We start from the raw sequence: 20,000 nt of genomic DNA, 5'->3' as shown, positions 1-20,000 counted from the left end.
GTCTCAATGATCCAACCTTTAGCTTCCGTCGTCAGAATTGTGGTATTCTTTGTCAACATTCACCTTCCGCTTGTAATATTTTGATGGTGGTAATTGGGGAGAAACGCTGTTAACGTCGTCTCTTTCGCCGTTCGTATGGAGAGAGTTAAAACTTCATAGGAAATATATTTCAATAAGATGCGATTGACGAGTAAATAAGATACAAGTTTTGTGGTCTGTAAACCTACAGTATTTTCTGCTGTCTCGAGCGCTCACATCACATGAAACATATGCACAGCGCAATCACTCAAAAACCATTTGTTCAGATGTGCACAGCAATAGCTATGTCGATAAAGTTAATGTAGACCACAAAGGAAAACTTTTCCAATCACACATAATAAACTCACCCACTCGTACACACAGTCAACGCACCGACCTCCAACATCATTTCTCTCTCCACACACACACACACACACACACACACACACACAAGTAACAACAGCGGACCAGCTAAGCTATACCGTGGTATTACATAACATAACATTTATCAGCATGAAGATGTCAGTATAAAAGGGTAAATTCTAATAAAAAGAAAAAAGAAGAAGAAAAAAAGAGATAAAATAAAGTAAATAAAGAGAAGAAAACATTTCGATACAGTATCAGAATAAAGTCATAAATTCAAAAGAAAAAAAAATCCCCCTTACATTGAGTTTAAAATGGGAATGGCTCCTGTACCCGGAACAAAAGATTTCTTGTACATCTGTTTCAGTACGCCATGAAGTCGGTAGAAGGCAGAATAACAATTTCAAAATTCAGTGGGTGTTCTGAATCGTAACTAATAATACTAATATTATCATTAACAATAATAACAATAGTAACAACAACAACAGCAGCAGCAGCAGCAACAACAACAACAACAACAACAACAACAACAACAACAACAACAATAATAATAATAATAATAATAATAATAATAAAAGAACAACAACAACAGCAGCAGCAGTAGCAGCAAGAGGAAGAAGTAGAACAACAACATCAATAATAGTAATGATGATGATGATGATGATGATGATGATAAAACACTTATGATAATGATGATGATTAATATTGTTGTTGTTGTTATCATTTTTTTTTTAAAGTTTAAACAACACAATAACAATAATGATGATGATAATTATGATCGTTGAAATGATAATAATATAATATTAATACTACTGCCACAAATAACGATAACAAGAAGAAGAATATTATTATTATTATGATCATTTTTATTATTACTACTATTATGAAAATAATGACGACGACGACGATGATGATGATGATGGTGATGACTTTTTTGTCAATGAAATTATGTTGAGCGCGTTACTCCGCTTTATCCCGATAGCCACTTGGATTATAAAGGAAGGTATTAACTATGTTATTGGACTCATTTGCATATGTGTGGGTAGGTGGGTAGGTGGGAGGGTGGGTGGGGAGCAGGGTGTGTGTGGTGTGTGTGGGGGGGGTTTGTTCTTTCGTCAACTTTTTGCTTCTGACTGATTTCTGCACAACGGAGATAGACAGATTCCTCTTTCTTTTAAATTGATACTCCACCCTCTCCCCCCACCACCACATCCTCCCCCCCCCCATTCCATTCCCCCGCCCCACCAGCCCCGCCCCCCCCCCCCCGCCCCCCCCACCCCGCCCAAATTAACGGAATGAAAGGAAATGAGGCTGTGTTCAATGTTGATTGTTCATAACCGTACCTAGGCGTGTGTTTCGGTTTTTGTATATCCCGTGTATTGAAATAGTGACGCTGGCATTTGTTGGTATAGCAAGAGGAGGCGTGTTTGTTGCTTCATTGAAAAGCGCTGTGAACATACTCTTTGAGCGGGGTATCGCGCTCAACAAAACTCCATTAAAAATCAAACAATCGTCATTATCATCATCATCATCGTAGTCGTCGTTGTCATCATCGTCACCGTTATTATTAGCATCATCATTATTGTTATTAATATTATTATTATTATTGTTGTTGTTGATGTTAGTGTTGTTGTATAGTTATCTCTTTCATCATGTCATTATCATCACCATGATTAAACAGAGATAGGGGTGGACAGTCGGCGTTGGGATGGTTCCCAAAGGCTATCTCGCCCTCAAGGCTGCAGCACTAGGAGACAGTGCAATCAGTTTTTGCCTCCTAGTTTGAGAGTCATAGTCCTTCACAAAAGACTAAGCTGTAAATGGTTTCCCATTGCAATAGAGAAACCATTGATAATACAGCTCTCACTCTGCTGTTGGCCCAACTGTAAACTTACGTCAATATGTACATATATATCACACTTCAACAGTGAAACCACACAATGTCGACTGCACCACACAGGAGATAAAACAGACCCCGCCTTATTATACGCCAAACACGAACTCCACAATTCACAGGTACCGAAAAAAAAAAAAAAGCAAAAAAAAAAAAAAAAAAAAAAAAAGCCTCAACATCAAAGTGTGTCTGTTTTCAGTTTCAGTTTCAGTAGCTCAAGGAGGCGTCACTGCGTTCGGACAAATCCATATACACTACACCACATCTGCCAAGCAGATGCCTGACCAGCAGCGTAACCCAACGCGCTTAGTCAGGCCTTGAGAAGAAGAAAAAAAAGTGAATAAATAAATAATAGATAAGCTTACACAAATAAATAAATAAATAAATAAATAAAAAATAAAAAATAAAGTGTGTCGTGTGTGTCTGTACAGCGTTGACCACTACACGGAAGAACACTCAAGAGTGTTAGTGGTGTAGTGCAAATATAGACAGATAGACAGATTGCTGCACCGGTCGACGGGCGCAATAGCCGAGTGGTTAAAGCGTTGGACTGTCAATCTGAGGGTCCCGGGTTCGAATCACGGTGACGGCGCCTGGTGGGTAAAGGGTGGAGATTTTTACGATCTCCCAGGTCAACATATGTGCAGACCTGCTAGTGCCTGAACCCCCTTCGTGTGTATATGCAAGCAGAAGATCAAATACGCACGTTAAAGATCCTGTAATCCATGTCAGCGTTCGGTGGGTTATGGAAACAAGAACATACCCATCATGCACACCCCCGAAAACGGAGTATGGCTGCCTACATGGCGGGGTAAAAACGGTCATACACGTAAAAGCCCACTCGTGTGCATACGAGTGAACGTAGAAGAAGAAGAAGAAGCTGCACAGGTGTCCTCAACCTAAACCATCAGCTGTATCAGAGAGCCAGCCATGCAGGGCATGTGTCAGGGAAACAACCGCTTGTCTACTCTGAGTTCGTGTGTGTGTGGGGGGGGGGGGGGGGGAATCTACGGTGTACCGCAACTAACAGAAAAGTTGGAAGTTTTCTGATGAAATGCAGTCTTTACCACAGGGATCAAACGCAAACACACACACACACAGACAGACACACACAGACACACACACAGACACACAGACACAATTGTGACTGACAGGCACATATTCACACATTCAACACGCACACCAGAGCACACAAAAAAAACCCCAAAAAAACCACAACCCCACATAATACAAATTATTTTAAAGCATACATATCACCACCACCACCACCCATTTACAATACGTACACCAAAGCATAAAAACTCAACCAGTGAAAACAATTGTAAAATATTTGTATTGAAGCATGACCCATTCAATACGCATACCTGAACATTAAAAACCCAGACAGTGTAAACAATTGTAGAATATTTAGACGATACTCGGAGGGGGGATGGGGGAAAGGGGTGGGCGGGGGTGGGGGAGGGGTGGGGGTGGGGGGTGGGGGAGGGGGGAGTCCATCAGTATGAAAACACACAGACAGAGAAAGAAAGGTTTGACAACGCGAGAGAGGAGACGGCAGGGGACAAGACTCTCCATTCCCCCAAGAAAGGAAGATAACTGCACACACTCCTCCCCCCCATCCCTCGTCAGTGTTACACATGAACAGACAGATCGCTCAGACTGGTCTCTTGTTTGTGTTGTGTCTCTTTATTTTGAAGGTCATAGTTCAATAAAAATGAAGAAAATATATCACATAAAAAAAACAAACAACTGTACATATTTCCTGGAGAAAAAAAAAAAAAAAACCACAACAGAAAAAACAAACAAACAAAAACACACACAAAAACTACCAGCTTCGCACACACAAACGTGGTGATAGCCTTGAGATGGCCTTAGTGGTCGGCGAGGCTCTAAGCACCATAATTTCATTTCATTTCGCACACACAAAATGCACCTAATACACTTCATTATGAAAGAATGAATAGAAAGGTATATTTTTCAAGAGAAACAAACAAATGATCTGTGAATGGTATCATCTCCATAATTTACCTGTAAATCCTATGTAACACAGCTCACAGAGAGAGCACAGATTATGTGGTTGTACTTTCATGAATGTTGTTGCTTGTCTATTTATGCATACTTTATTAAGACTCAAGTATTTCTAAGTATATATAAAAAGTTATGCAAAACACACACACACACACACACACCAAAAAACGTACATCCAGAAAGAAAACGAGAAGAAATCGTATTCTGCAGACCCCACCATACTGGAACAGTTCCATGCCCTCGGCCAGAAAAACAGATCATCAGTGACAGTGAACAAGGGCGACACCATCCCGTTTACCTGTCAGTGGTCGGAGGGAAACCCCCAGAGGAGAATTCTGCTCCTGGGCCCAGACAACAGCATCCTGAAAGAAGTGGACGTCACAGAGGGTCGGCGCAGTTACACGAGGCATGACATGAAGATCATCTCCTGCAGCGACGGCGGGCAGTACCGCTGCCAGGTGGAGGGAACTCAGGAGGTCAAGTCCCTCACTGTGCTCGTCAGATGTGAGTTCTCTGTCGGTTCCTCTGTCTCTGTTACCTCTCTGTCTGTCTGTCTGTCTGTCCCTCTATCTCTGTCTGCCGGCGTCTGTCTGTTTGCCTGTGTGTTTGCCATTCTCATCTATCTGTCTGTCTGTCTGTCTATCTTTGCCACTCTCACCTGTCTGTCTGTCTCTCTATCTCTCTCAGTCCCCACTCTTTCTTTGTCTCACTGTCTGTACTTTCTATCTTCTCTCTCTCTCTCTCTCTCTCTCTTTCTCTGTCCATACTCTCTCTCTCTCTTTTTTCGCCCCCCTCCACGCACCCCACCCTTCCACTCTCTCTGTGTCAGTCTGTATCTGTTCTTTCTCTGTAGCTGTGTCTCTGTCTCTCTCTCTGTCTCTGTCTCTCTCTCTACACACATACACACACACAGAGATATATATATATATATATATATATATATATTAAAAAAAGAAAATATATATCCAAACATAAGCATAAAAAGAACAACAAAAATGTAGGTAAGTGGAAATAATGCACAGCATATCGCCATGTTTTACTATAGCTCGTCCAAAGTTAACACAGACTGAAAGTTTTGATAGGTAAATGTTCCCCGTACCTCATGGATATGTTATGGTTCCCTTTCTTTCAGTTTATCTGTTTTTCTTCTTTACTTCTTCTTTTTGATTGTCTTTTTTTTTCCAGACATGTAGCTCTGTACACAAACTGCTGTCTACAATTTCTACATTCCTTTAATGTTCTTCAGAATTGTGTTAATGGTTTCTGATTATTATTATTATTATTATTGAACTGTTACTGTTAAATGTTATCGCATGTTAGGTATGCATTTTTGGGGTAGATTTCTACCTTTTCTATTTTCCTCTTCCCTCTTCATGAACAGCAGCAGTTGTTATAGCGTCCTTTGTGTTGCAGGTTTTTTGCCCACAAGGTCCTTTGTATCACAGTGTATTCTTGTTCTTGTATAGGTCCTTTGTATCACAGTGTATTCTTGTTCTTGTATAGGTCCTTTGTATCACAGTGTACGTTTCTTCTTGTATAGGTCCTTTGTATCACTGTGTACACTTGTTCTTGTATAGGTCCTTTGTATCACAGTGTATACATGTTCTTGTATAGGTACTTTGTATCATTGTGTATACTTGTTCTTATATAGGTCTTTTGTATCACTGTGCACACTTGTTCTTGTATAGGTCTTTTGTATCACTGTGCACACTTGTTCTTGTATAGGTCCTTTGTATCACTGTGCACACTTGTTCTTGTATAGGTCCTTTGTATCACTGTGCACACTTGTTCTTGTATAGGTCCTTTGTATCACTGTGCACACTTGTTCTTGTATAGGTCCTTTGTATCACTGTGCACACTTGTTCTTGTATAGGTCCTTTGAATCATTGTGTACACTTGTTCTTTTATAGGTCCTTTGTATCACAGTGTACATTTGTTCTTGTATAGGTCCTTTGTATCATTGTGTACACTTGTTCTTGTATAGGTCCTTTGTATCACAGTGTATACATGTTCTTGTATAGGTACTTTGTATCATTGTGTATACTTGTTCTTATATAGGTCTTTTGTATCACTGTGCACACTTGTTCTTGTATAGGTCTTTTGTATCACTGTGCACACTTGTTCTTGTATAGGTCCTTTGTATCACTGTGCACACTTGTTCTTGTATAGGTCCTTTGTATCACTGTGCACACTTGTTCTTGTATAGGTCCTTTGAATCATTGTGTACACTTGTTCTTTTATAGGTCCTTTGTATCACAGTGTACATTTGTTCTTTTAGAGGTCCTTTGTATCACTGTGTATACATGTTCTTCAATAGGTCCCTTGTATTGCTGTGTATACTTGTTCTAGACAGGTCTCTTGTATCACTGAATATGCCGGCTCTTGTGTAGGTCCCTTGACATTCAAAGAGCCAGCCGTAACTCCCCCAGAGCATGTTGTATCAGGAGAGGACGCCACGTTCTCCTTCAGAGCTACCTCCTACACTCACAACGTCAGATCCTGTAAGCTGAAAAAGCCTGACGACACAACTATCGGCTGCAACAGCACCAGCAGGTCAGAACGGGGAGGGGGCAGTGGCACCGGCATGTCCAGACACTCTGTGTGTGTGTGTGTGTGTGTGTGTGTGTGTGAGTGTGTGTGTGTGTGTGTGTGTGTGTGTGTGTGTGTTGTCTTATGCACGTGAGGGTAGGGAAGGAGAGAGTGTAGTGGGGACGGGGGGGAGGGGGAGGTGTTGAGGGGGTGGGGAAGGGTGTCAGATGGCTGGTTGTTCACATGTCGGGTGGAGATTCGTTGGGGACCCAGTGTTCTCTGTCTTCTCTGTCCCCCCCCCCCACACTCCCTCCCCCCCTCCACACACACACATACACCTCTCTCTCTCTCTCTCTCTCTCTATATATATATATATATATATATATATATATACATACATACAATACAAGACCCTATGGTGAACGTTCTTTCTTCGTTGCTGCTCCTCACATCTGGAACACCCTTCCTCATCATATCCGTGCATCTGATTCCATTTCTGCTTTTCGCTCATCACTAAAGACTCATCTTTTTAAGACCTATGTATAAGTACTCTCAGCTTCCTCTTCTCCAACACCACCCATGTCAGTTCACTTTGGATGTATGTAGAGTGGGAAAGGGAGTGTGAGTGGAGGGAGGGGGAGGGTTTTTTTTGAGAAAGAGTGGTCATGAATGTTTTGTGTTACTTGTAATATTTTTCTTTCATGTAAAGCGCCCTGAGCTTTTTGTGAGAAAGGGCGCTATATAAATGTACATTATTATTATTATTATATAACCATGGCGTCTGTTTGGTGATTGTCTGTCAGTGTCGTCACTGTTAATGGTCCTCTGCCTGACGTGGACATCATCGTGACGCTGAAGGACGTCACAGAACAGGACGAGGGGGCGTGGCAGCTGACTGTGTCTAATCCCACACCTAGTCAGCAACCTGCCACGGCACGTTTTAATGTGACTGTCACAAACTGTGAGTATGCTATCGCTCTTGACGCTTTTCTTTACTTTTGCTGCTAACCATTCCTGTTATCTGTTCATCTGTTAACCGCCGCGGTTTTTTGCCGGTTCTCAAATCTGCTTCTTGCGCTCAATTATTTCTATAGCCAATTTTGCTTGCTTTCGCTAATCGTTATCAGTATCAGTATCAGTTTCAGTAGCTCAAGGAGGCGTCGCTGCGTTCGGACAAATCCATATACGCTACACCACAACTGCTAAGCAGATATCTGCCTGACCAGCAGCGTAACCCAACGCTGTTAGTCAGGCCTTGAGAAAAAAAAAACGAAAAAGAAGAAGAAAAAAAGAGAAGAAAGAAGTAAAAGAAATTGCTAATTGTTAGCAATGTGTGACTGTTGAGCCATTTGATTCAACGTTGATCTCAGGTGACCGTGTTTAAACGTTGATTTTGTTTTGGGTCCACAGTGATTGTCGGATTTGCCTGGTATTTGATTTCTGCAACGTTTTCATGGTTTTCGTTGTTGCTGTTGTTTTTGTTTGTTTTTTGCTGTTGTTGTTTTTTCCCCCTCCATATTGATTTCCTCGATTTTAGTATCCTAAATTCTGGGGCTTGTCAAATATAATATTTTCTTGATGTTAGAAATGATATTTAGCGTGAAATCCACTCGTCCAATCAAGAGACAGGTTTGAAAAGGACGCCAAATGCCCCACATCATGAACACGAACCGAGACTTGACTCAGGCAAGCTGCCATGTGATTTTTCCACCTGTGGCTTTTGCATGGCTGGAGAAACAGAGAGAGCGGCTCTCTGACTGGCACAGACTGAATGAACACGTCATTGCAGACAGTATTGTGACCTGGAATGATGGCTGAACATCCGTGTAGCGACTGAAACTATAGCAAAGTAAAGTACACTTCCCCTTACACCAAGAGTCGAAAAGCGCAGAAAATGGGAAACTTCATCAGATTAAGGGTAACAGCGCTTCAGCTATGAGCGAAAATTACTGTTGAAAATGGGTCCTAGAATTGAAAGATACCGAAATCAAGGGTGTTACTTTCTTTTCTTCTTTCTTAGACCCCACTGTGAAGGAAGGATTTACGACTTCAGACAACGAAGATCCCAGCGCCAGCACGCAGACTGCGCCAAGAGATTATAGTGAGGGTTATTGTTTTGGTAGTTTTATTTTACTGAGATTATTTTTTTTTTTTTTTTACTGTTGACCTTCCCTTCTGTGCACAGTGAATGAATGATAGAATGAATGAATGAATTTATTTTCCAACGGTGAAGACATTAGCACTTTGGCCGACTTACACATCTGCCGTTGTACTAAGACACACACAAACATATACGCAATGTGATACTGAAGAAGAATGCTGCTGCCTTTGTCTTGCCGCTGGAGCTTGTAGCGACTCTTGTTCTTTGTGACACCTTTTCCTTGCGTTTTAGCACGTATATTCCGAAAAGTAAAGCTGGTAGTGTGGAGACTGGTGCTTTAGGGTGCTGTTGTTTCGGGATGATTACCCAGCTTACTTCAATGTGGGCTCTGTAGGCTTGGCGTTTGTCTTCCAGCAGCTGCTTGATCTCAGTGCAGTTCTCATCAAACCAGTCTTTGTGCTTCCTGGCAGAAGGCCCCAGGCACTCCGTGGCAGTGTTGTACACCGTCTCATGCAGTGCGCCCCATGCTGCCTCCACATTCTGGTTGTCCAGCACGGTGGTCTCAAGGCGTTCCTCTAGGGTGTCAGCAAAGCTCTGCTTGATGTTTCCTAGCTCCAGCTTGTTGATATTCAGGCGTTTGGGTGCTTTCATGCCCTGAGGCCGTCTCTTGGGCTGAATGCGGAGGTTTGAAGATCCCAAGTCACAGTCAAAGAAAGACATACTGAAGAGCGCATGCAGCACCATCCAGCTGAAGCTGCGGCAGATGCAGGATTCCTGGTTGAGCAATAAAGCTAATGAGATCCAGGGCTTTGCAGACAGGAACGACATGAAGAACTTCTATAACGGCCTGAAAGAAGTCTACGGTCCCACCACCTCCGGATCTGCTCCACTCCTCAGTGCTGATGGTTCTACCCTAATAACTGACAAGGACGGGATCGTTGAGAGATGGGCTGAACACTTTGACAGCTTACTGAACCGCCCCTCCACCATCAATGATGAAGCCATCGACCGACTCCCTCAGGTGCCAGTCAGTGAGTCGTTGGATGCCATTCCAACTTTGGAGGAGACCCAGAAAGCTATCCGTCTGCTATCCAATGGCAAAGCCCCTGGCTCAGACTCCATTCCAGCTGAGGTCTACAAAGAAGGTGGTATGGCGCTGACTGAGAAGCTTCATCAGCTGTTCCAGCTCATCTGGCAGCATGAGGCAGTTCCACAGGACTTCAAAGACGCTTCCATCATACACCTGTACAAGCGCAAAGGAAATCGTCAGGCCTGTGACAACCATCGTGGAATATCCCTGCTGTCCGTCGCGGGCAAGACTCTGGCCAGGGTGCTACTCAACCGTCTCATAGCGCACCTTGAGCAAGGTCTCCTACCAGAGAGCCAGTGTGGCTTCCGGAAAGAACGCGGGACTATCGACATGGTGTTTGCTGCCAGACAGCTCCAGGAGAAGTGTCAGGAACAGAACGCCGACCTTTACTCCACCTATGTCGATCTGACCAAGGCCTTCGATACTGTTAGCAGAGATGGCCTTTGGAGAATCATGAAGAAGTACGGATGTCACAGAAAGTTCATCACCATCATACGGCAACTACACGATGGGATGCTGGCCCGAGTCCAAGACAATGGAAAGACTTCAGAACCATTCCCTGTCTCCAACAGAGGGTGTGTTCTTGCCCCCACCCTGTTCAGTCTCATGTTTTCAGCCATGCTGACAGATGCCTTCAGAGACGCTGACGTAGGCATTGGCATCAGGTACCGCACAGATGGCTCACTCTTCAACCTCAGGAGGCTTCAAGCAAAAACCAAGGTGAGGACAGACACCGTCAATGACTTCCTGTTTGCTGATGACTGCGCTCTCAACGCTGCCTCAGAAGCTGACATGCAACACAGCGTCAACAAGTTCTCTGCTGCCTGTGACAACTTTGGCCTCACAATCAGCACAAAGAAGACTGAGGTGATGCACCAGCCAACTCCAGAAAAGTCTTATGTTGAACCAAACATCTTCATCAACGGGCAACGACTGAACGCGGTGGACAAGTTCACATACCTGGGCAGTACACTCTCTCGCACAGTTGTCATCGACGACGAGGTGAATGCCAGACTCGCCAAAGCCAGCGCTGCCTTCGGCAGACTCCATAAGAACGTTTGGAACAGGAGAGGCATCACCCTGGAGACGAAGCTCAAAGTATACAAGGCCATAGTTCTCACCACACTGCTGTATGGATGTGAATCATGGACGGTCTACAAACGCCATGCTAGAAAGCTGAACCACTTCCACACCACCAGCCTCAGAAAACTTATCGGTATAAAGTGGCAAGAGAAGATCCCTGACACAGAGGTGCTCACTCATCTACACCATCTTGATGCAGACCCAGCTGCGCTGGGCAGGCCATGTAGTTCGCATGCCAGACCACCGGCTCCCCAAGAAACTGCTGTACGGCGAACTCCAACATGGCAAGCGCTCCCATGGAGGCCAAAAGAAGCTTCTCTGAAGGCCTTCAACATCAGCCACGACACATGGGAGCTGAATGCAATGGACAGACCAAAGTGGCGTTCAGCTGTCCACAAAGGCGCCAAATCCTGTGAGGCCAACAGAATTGCTGCAGCAGAGCAACGCAGACAGGCCAGGAAAAGCAGGGCCAGCAAGTCCCCGACAGCCGCCACCATCCCCTGTCCACACTGCGTCAGAACCTTCCGGGCGCGAATTGGCCTGACCAGTCATCTGCGCACCCACCGAGCCTACCCCCACCCATCCCCAGGATGACTAGATGGTCCTCGTCGATCCCGACGGACGAACCACACCCAGCTTACTGTTCCTTTGCTTTTCAACTCCAACTTATTGGGGCTGTCACTTCTTCCACTCTCCTTCTGTTTCACGAACTGTGTGCAGTTTGAGTGCATGTGTACTTGCTATGGCTGACTTTACCAGAATTAAGACACTGCGGGGACTGCTGTTTCCTTTGTCCTGTAACTCATGTCCTTGTCTGTACAGTTGTCAGTGTACAACGTTTTTCTGTCATCCCTGTAAATGCTTGTTCTTTGCGGTGTATGTAAAAAAAAAAAAAAAATCGAATTTTGTTCTTCTTCTCCCTACGACCCAAGCTTGCAGGGATGGTCACGTCTTTTCCTGTCCTGTTTTCTCATCACACTTTTTTGTTTTGTTTTGTTGGTCAAAACCTATTGTTTCATTTTGTTCTTTTTATGTGCAAGACAATTATTTCGAAACTAGTTTCCGCCTCTCTGTGATCACTTCCTCTGCCAGTGTGAAAAATACTTGCACATTTAACTTCGTTTAAACAAAATCTGAAACATACGCTTTCCAGCAATCTTTTTTGTGTGAATATTCTTGAAGTGCATGTTTTCTTTTCCCTCTATCCCTACCACTGAATTGCATAATTGAAAGCAGTTTGTGTGTGTGTGTGTGTGTGTGTGTGTGTGTGTGTGTGTGTGTGTGTGTGTGTGTGTGTGTGTGCACCCGCGCGGGCATTGAGTTTCTCCTGAAACGATTGCGCTTTATTTATTAGTACCATTAAAACGTTGCTATCATTGTTGTTTTATCACTGCACACCTTCTTAGTTCATTTATTGTCAAAACTGGTAATTTCATCGTGCTTCTTTGAGTGTATGATTCATAAATTGGTTGTGTTTGTTGTTGTACTTTACGACTCTCTCTGTGTCTTTCTGTCTCTCTGTCTCTGTCTCTCTGTCTGTCTGTCTGTCTCTCTCCCTTTTTCTCTCTCTCTCTCTTACTGTCTCACTTTCTTCTTCTCTCGTCAATTTCTCTGTCTTTCTGATACTATCTTTTTCGTTCGATCTCTCTATTTCTCTGTCTCTCTCTCTCCCTCCCCACCCCCCCCCCCCCCCCCATCTCTTTATCCCCCCTCTCACCCCCTCCCTCTCTCTCTCTTTCTCTGAACAACCCCTTTATTTATCTCTCTATCTCTCTCCCATTCCTTCTCCTTCTCCCCACCCCCACCCATCCCCCCCACCCCTCATCCCCCCCCACCATCACATTCGCTCCCCCCCCCCACCTCACGTCCCTTTCCACTCATTCTTTCGCGATATGTATAGATCTGTTCTTTCTTCGAAATGTACACATCACACGCGCGGTGCTTCAGTTCAGGCGAAGCCCTTTTCATTTCCTTATTCGGTGATGGACTTTTTCTTGTCTTGTCTGAGTTTCCACTGCCTCGCGAAAGTACATTACACGACAGACGATAGGCCATTTAGTTATGCTGGGTGATCAGACAGACAGGCAGACAGACAGACAGACTGACTATACATGACAGTTCGCAGATGACTCAAACCAACGTGGATGGAGACGGATCTAGTTATCCGGTGTGTAGAGAACAACCGGCTTTTGTCTTCGTTGAAGCGTAGATACCTATGTAGCTCTATGTATAGCTGTGGTGGTGCGGTGTGGACTTTGGAACGAAGACAACATGTTAACTCTTTCCATACGAACGGCGAAAGAGACGACGTCAACAGCGTTTCACCCCAATTACCACCATCAAAATATTGCAAGCAGAAGGCTCTTATACTGAAGAGGTGAATGTTGACAAAGAATACCACAATTCTGACGACGGAAGCTAAAGGTTGGGTCATTCAGACACCCACTGGACATCCGAGGGGTCTGTGTAGAGGAGAAGAGAGGACTGGCCGTATTGAGTGAGTTAATGAACAACAAGTGACAACGATGATCATGTGCAGGCGATACAAGGGCGGTGTCTGCCTAGTATCGACGTAAAGCAGGCTTATGTACCCAGATTATGGACAGGCTTTTTTCTCATAGAATAGAATAGAATATGTCTTTATTACCAAGTGTACCGGGGTCACAAGGAATATTGGAATATGTCCTTTGGTCATCATTTCTCCTGATTAAGTCACTTTTTTTTCCTCTATCTTTTTTTTTTTTCTCTTTTTCAGAATTTTTTTTTTTTTAAAAATATATTCGATGAGATAGAAACTTGATTTGGAGATACTCTGTCCCATAAAGTCATTACTGATATCCATTTAAAAACAAGTTTTAGTGTGTCTCATTCTCTCTCTGTGTGTCTCTGTCTCTCTCTCTCTCTCTGTCTCTCTCTCTCTCTCTCTCTCTCTCTAACCCCCATCTCTCTTCCTCCCTTCCTCCCTCTCTCCACCCCTGCCTTCCTCCCTCCCTCTCCCTCTTTTTCTCTCCCTATCACTATCTCTCTCTCTCTCCCCCCCCCCTTCTTTCTCTCCAATCCTCCTTCCCTCTGTCTCCCTCTCTCTCTAAACTTGGCACTTTGATCTGATATTCTGACCCAACAACAAGAGCAGTCATTATTATCATTTTTTTGTTCAAACAGGAACTCTCTTCTTTTGCTAAGCATGGAAGTTTTAGTTATTTTGCAAACGTTTTGGTGCAGATAGTAAAAAAAAAAAAAAAAGGGGGGGGGGGGGGAAATTACTGTGTAATTAATTCTAGGGGACTTGGATTTTTTTTTTTTTTTAATGTGTATCACAAGTGAGTCTTGAAGGCCTTGCCTCTCTTGTTTTCTTTTTTTTTTTTTTTTTTTTTTGTGGGGTTGTTTTTTTGGTTCATTACGATTTTGCATTTGTTGTAAAGTGCCTTCAGTGTTTAGAGGAACTGTAAAAAATTCCCCTCCCCACAATTATGTTTGTATGACATGTATATGCACGCATGAAACATGTTTGTTGTTGCGTTGCTATCTTTTAAATTGATATCATTAGGTTTAATGTAAGAAAAACAAAACAAAACAAAACAAAACAAAAAATTACACCAGTACCGGACATTATGAGGGCAATTTAATTGACAGCTCGTAATATAAATAATTAGTAATTGCTGAATTCTCTTTCTCTCTTTCTCTCTCCCTGTCTCAAGACCTCTCATTCTCTCCCTCTCTTTTTTCTTCTTCACCCCCTTCGAGCTGCCCCCCCCCCGCCCCCCCTCGCACCCCGCCCCCTTTTTCGCTTCCAGTGTGTGTGTGTGTGTGTGTGGGTGGGTGTGTGGGTGTGTGGGTGTGGGTGTGAGTGTGTAATGCGTGGAGGGGTGGGGTAGAGGAAGGCAAAGTGAACTACGGTGCAGTGAATGTTTTACTGCGTTGTTCTCTCTGGCTATTGTTGTTGGTTGTTATGTTGTTGTTGTTGTTATCGTTGTTGTGAGTGTGTGCGTGTGTGTGTGTGTGTGTGTGTGTGTGTGTGTGTGTGTGTGTGTGTGTGTGTACGTGTGTGTGTGTGTGTGTGTGTGTGTGTGTGTGTGTGTGTGTGTGTGTTCTTTTTGTTCTTCTTGTTTTTGTTCTTCTCTCTCTCTCTCTCTCTCTCTCTCTCTCTCTCTGCCTCTGTCTGTCTGTCTGTCTCTGTCTCCTCTTCTCTGTGTGTATGTGTATATGTATGTGCCTCGACTCTCTGTCTGTCTATCTGCCTCTATCTATCTATCTATCTATCTATCTATCTATCTATCTATCTATCTATCTATTTAATTTTGGTTGTCTGTCTGTCTCCACCCCACCCCCTCTCTCTCTCTGTCTGTTTGCCTCTATCTATCTATCTATCTAATTCTGGTTAGCTGTCTGTCTCCACCCCCCCCCCTTTCTGTCTTTCTGCCTGCCTCTATCTATCTATCTATCTATCTATCTATCTATCTATCTATCTATCTAATTCTGGTTGGCTGTCTGTCTGTCTCCACCCCCCCCCCTTTCTGTCTGTCTGTCTACCTGCATCTATCTATCTATCTATCTATCTAATTCTGGCTGGCTGGCTGTCTGTCTGTCTCCATCCTCCCCCCCCCTCCCTCCCTCCCTCCTCTCTGTCTGTCAGTTTTTCTGTCTGTCTGTCTCTCCCCCCCCCTCCCTCCCTCCTCTCTGTCTGTCAGTTTTTCTGTCTGTCTGTCTCTCCCCCCCTCCCTCCCTCCTCTCTGTCTATCAGTTTTTCTGTCTGTCTGTCTCTCCCCCCCCCTCCCTCCCTCCCTCCTCTCTGTCTATCAGTTTTTCTGTCTGTCTGTCTCTCCCCCCCTCCCCTCCCTCCCTTCCTTCCTCCCTCATCCCTCCTCTATTTCTCTGTGGTATATCTGTTGTGTTCTATCCACACTGCCCTCCCAGACCAGCCCAGTAGCCAGGGTCTCTCCATGTGGACCTTCATAGCCATCAGCGCTGGCGGTGTGTTCTGTGTCGCTGTTGTCGCTGCCGTCGTCATGTTCCTGTGCCGTCGGAAGACGAAAGGTGGGTGTCTAAATCTGTGTGCGGTGCGGGGAGGGGGTGGGGGTGGGGGGGTTGGGTGTGTGTGTGCAGAGGTTAAGTGATGTGAGAAGGGGCGGCTGGTGGGGTGGAAGGCGACACACTGATATACAGAGAGAGAGAGGGGGGGGGGTGGAGGGGAGGGGGCGTGAGATAGAGAGAGAGAGAGAGAGAGAGAACGAACGAACGAACGAACGAACGAACGAAATTGTTTTAATTGAACTTTGGCCATGGACCACAATTCAAAACCAGGGGACTGGGGTGGGCATGGGAAGGGGTATTATAACACTTGAATAGATGACACAATATCATAATGTTCATGGACTTGACATTAATTATATGATTTCTCCTTTTGATCGCATGGAAAACAAATTTTGATACATTGAAATATCTCTGCTTATTGTTTGATCGGAGAAGTGAACTAAGAGACATGTTTAAACAGTCTTGAAGAAATTTTGTCCGTAAATCATCATATACAGAACAAACAAACAACAAATGGTATTCATCTTCTAGTTCACCTTGGCAAAAAAGGACAATACCTATTAAAAACGTATCACGGAGTATCATAACTTTATCAAGCCATAAAGCAACGTTTTTCCCAATAGGTTGATTAGAGTTAAGCCACAGAGAGAGAGAGAAAGAGAGAGAGAGTGAAAAACGTATCACGTAGTATCATAACTTTATCAAGCCATACAGCAACCTTTTTCCCAATAGGTTAATTAACTGAAGGGTGGAGAAGGGCGGCACTGGTGGTGGAAAGGGAAACGATATACAGAGAGAGAGAAGGGGGGGGGAGGGGACAGAAGAGAGAGAGAGAGAGGAAAGAGAGAAGAGAGAAGGCAACGCAAAACGTTTGGTTTTGAAATTGCCATTCCCTCCCAAATAGTTCATAAGGGGATATAACTTCAGATCCATACATAAGTCAGAGACAAACGCTAAATAGGCGGGTTTATCCCCTAATTACCATGGATAAAAATTTATTTCAGAAAGTTCGCTTATGATCAGAAGAAAAAGGTGACATGTTGAAAAAATCCAAATTCATTACAACAAACAACACAAATGGTTGGTCATTTCAGTTCACCCTGGACAAAAAGGACATCTTATAAAACGAACGAGATCCCTAAATTTTTTAGATAAAGTGAAACCCCCAAAAGAAGAGAAGCACAGAAGAGAGAGAGAAGAGAGAGAGAGAGGAAAAAGCAATCACGTGGCAATGCACTGTGGCGACGTCCTCTCCCTCTCCACCATCATATTAACTCTCTCCATACGAACGGCGAAAGAGAAGGCGTTAACAGCGTTTCACCCCAATTACCACCATCAAAATATTGCAAGCGGAAGGTTCTTATGCTGAAGAGGTGAATGTTGACAAAGAATACCACAATTCTGACGACGGAAGCTAAAGGTTGGCTCATTGAGACACCCACTGGACATCCGAGGGGTCTGTGTAGAGGAGAAGAGAGGACTGGCCGTACTGAGTGAGTTAATCATTGTAGTAGTAGTAGTAGTAGTAGTAGTAGTAGCAAAAGCGGTTCTGGTGGTGGTGGTGGATTGTAGTGGAAGTGGTGGTGTTATGTAAGTGTGGTGTTATTGTTGTTATTGTTCTTCTTCTTCTTCTTTCTCTTATTGAGACTTTTATTCTGTTTGTTGATAAAGAAGATTTGATGATGATGATGATGATTATTATTATTATCATTATCATTATTACTATTACTATTACTATCACATATTTTTAAAGATGATTTATCTATTTATCATTCTTGTTGCTGTTGTTATGATACTACTACTACTATTACTACTACCACTACTACTACTGGTAATTACTATTATTATTATTATTTTTCTTAGCAGCAGTAGTAGTAGAAGCAGTAGTTGTAGTAGTAACGCTATTATTAGTAGTATTAGTATTTGCTGTTGTTATTGTTATCACTGAAATATTCTTGGAAGGTTTTTCGTCTTCTTTTTTAGCTCTGGCTTTTTTTTTTTTTTTTATTGTTTGTTTTGTTTTTTGTTGTTGTTGGTTTTTGTTTTGTTTTGTTGTTGTTGTTGCTATTTTGTTCTTATTATTTTCATTCCAGTGTTGAGGCTGAGGTAAGAGCGAAATTCCTTTTGTCTTTCTGTATATTGGCATGTTCTGACAGGGTGATGTCACTGTTTGCTATGGTATGATTTTTTTTTTTTTTTTTTTTTTTTTTTTTTTACTGTCTGATTTCGCCTGATAAATGGTGAACTCTTTGAGTCAGAAGTCCAGCGTTGAACCAAGTTTACCACGGTGCCATCTTCGCGCAACATTGGCCAGAATAAAATATATCGTTGTCTCTTTACGTCATGCATGGTGGTTGGTTTGTCTGTCAAGCCAGCGTGTACATGCTTGCTTGCTTGCATGATGACTGCAAGCCTGTCTGACTGGTGTGTATGTGTGATGTCTTTGCCGGCTGTGTATCTATCTATCTGCCTGTCGTTCTGTTGTTTGGTGTGTGGCTCTCACTCTGCCTGTCTGTCTGTCTGTCTGTCTGTCTGTCTGCTTGTCTATCTGTCTGTCTGTCTGTCTGCCATTCTATATGTCTGTCTGTGTGTTCGCCTGTCTACCTGTATGACAGTGCATCAGTCTGATAGTTTTGTTTGTTTATTTGTTTTGGTGTTGTTGTTTTTTTGGTTTTATTTCTCTCTCTCTGCGGAATGTGTGTGTGTGTGTGTGTGTGTGTGTGTGTGTGTGTGTGTGTGTGTGTGTGTGTGTGTGTGTGTGTGTGTGTGTGTGTGTGTGTGTGTGTGTGTGTGTGTGTGTGTGTGTTTGTGCTTTCCCCCCTGGTTTATTGTTTCTTTTCTTTTATATATTTTATTCTAATTTATTTATTTCATGTTTTTATTGTAAGCTGTTTTATTGTATTCTTTCTTTATTATATGTTTTATATTCTAATTTAAATTTTTATAGAAGTAAACTGAATAAAATCAAGTTCTGATTAAGTTTCGCTTTGGATCTCTCTGCCCCCTGTGTATTTATCTTTCATGCCTTTTCTGTTCTGTTTGTTCTGTCTCTGCTCTGTGTCTATGTCTGTCTGTCTGTCTCTGTCTCTGTCTCACTCTCTCTCTCTCTCTGTCCGCCCCCCCCCCCACTCTCTCTCTGTCCGCCCCCCTATCTATCTACCTATCCATCCATCTATCTATCTATCTGTCACATTCTCTCTCCCCTTCTGTCTGTCTGTCTGTCTGTCTGTCTGTCTGTCTCTCTGTCTCTCTGTCTGCCCTTATCTCTCTGTCAGTGTATCTGTGTGTCATCTTCTCCCTTCATTTTATTCTCTGTGTTTCTTTCTCTGTCTCTCTCTCTCTCTCTCTCTCTCTCTCTCTCTATATATATATATATATATATATATATCCATATTACTCTGCCCATATTACCCTGCCCCCCACCCACCCCCACTCTCCACCCCCTAACCCCCTACCCTCCCTTTCTCTCGACTCTCTTTCTCTCTTTCTCTACTCTCTCCCTCTTTCTCTCTGTTTGGTCTCTCTCTACTTTCTCTCTACTATCTCTGTCTCTACTCTCTCTCTCTGTCTCTCTCTCTCTCTCTGTATATGTCTCTGTATATGTCTCTTTCTCTCCCTGTGTCTCTGTCTATGTCTGTCTGCTCTATCTTTCTACGATCTCGCTCTCTCATTTTCTACTCTTTACACACATTCTTTCTCTACTCCCTGTTTCTACTGTCTTCACACTCTCTCCTTCTCTCTCCCCAGTCTCTCTCTGCTTTCTCTCTACGCTCTGTATGTACACTCTCTTTCTGCTCACTGTCTCTCTATTCTCTGCCGCTCTCTCTCCTTCTGTCTGTCTGTCTCTCTCTCTCTCTGTGTGT

The 20,000-nt window shown here is 43.4% G+C and overlaps 1 protein-coding gene across 1 annotated transcript in view; it reads left to right on the top strand.

Moving 5' to 3' along the window:
- The window catches only part of LOC143291404 (uncharacterized), a 24,825-nt gene extending 6,578 nt beyond the window's left edge, over positions 1–18,247 (top strand). The window contains exons 3-8 of the mRNA XM_076601243.1: positions 4,514–4,807; positions 6,694–6,856; positions 7,636–7,793; positions 8,853–8,933; positions 16,021–16,140; positions 18,231–18,247. Of these exons, the coding sequence (XP_076457358.1) occupies positions 4,514–4,807; positions 6,694–6,856; positions 7,636–7,793; positions 8,853–8,933; positions 16,021–16,140; positions 18,231–18,247 (833 nt within the window). The remainder of the gene's footprint in view (positions 1–4,513; positions 4,808–6,693; positions 6,857–7,635; positions 7,794–8,852; positions 8,934–16,020; positions 16,141–18,230) is intronic.
- Positions 18,248–20,000: the final 1,753 nt, after the last annotated feature.

The sequence above is a fragment of the Babylonia areolata genome, chromosome 17 (genome assembly GCF_041734735.1).
Source record: "Babylonia areolata isolate BAREFJ2019XMU chromosome 17, ASM4173473v1, whole genome shotgun sequence".
NCBI classification, from domain to species: domain Eukaryota; kingdom Metazoa; phylum Mollusca; class Gastropoda; order Neogastropoda; family Buccinidae; genus Babylonia; species Babylonia areolata.
Note: the sequence above shows the minus strand (reverse complement) of the source record. Positions and strands in the feature narration are given on the sequence as shown.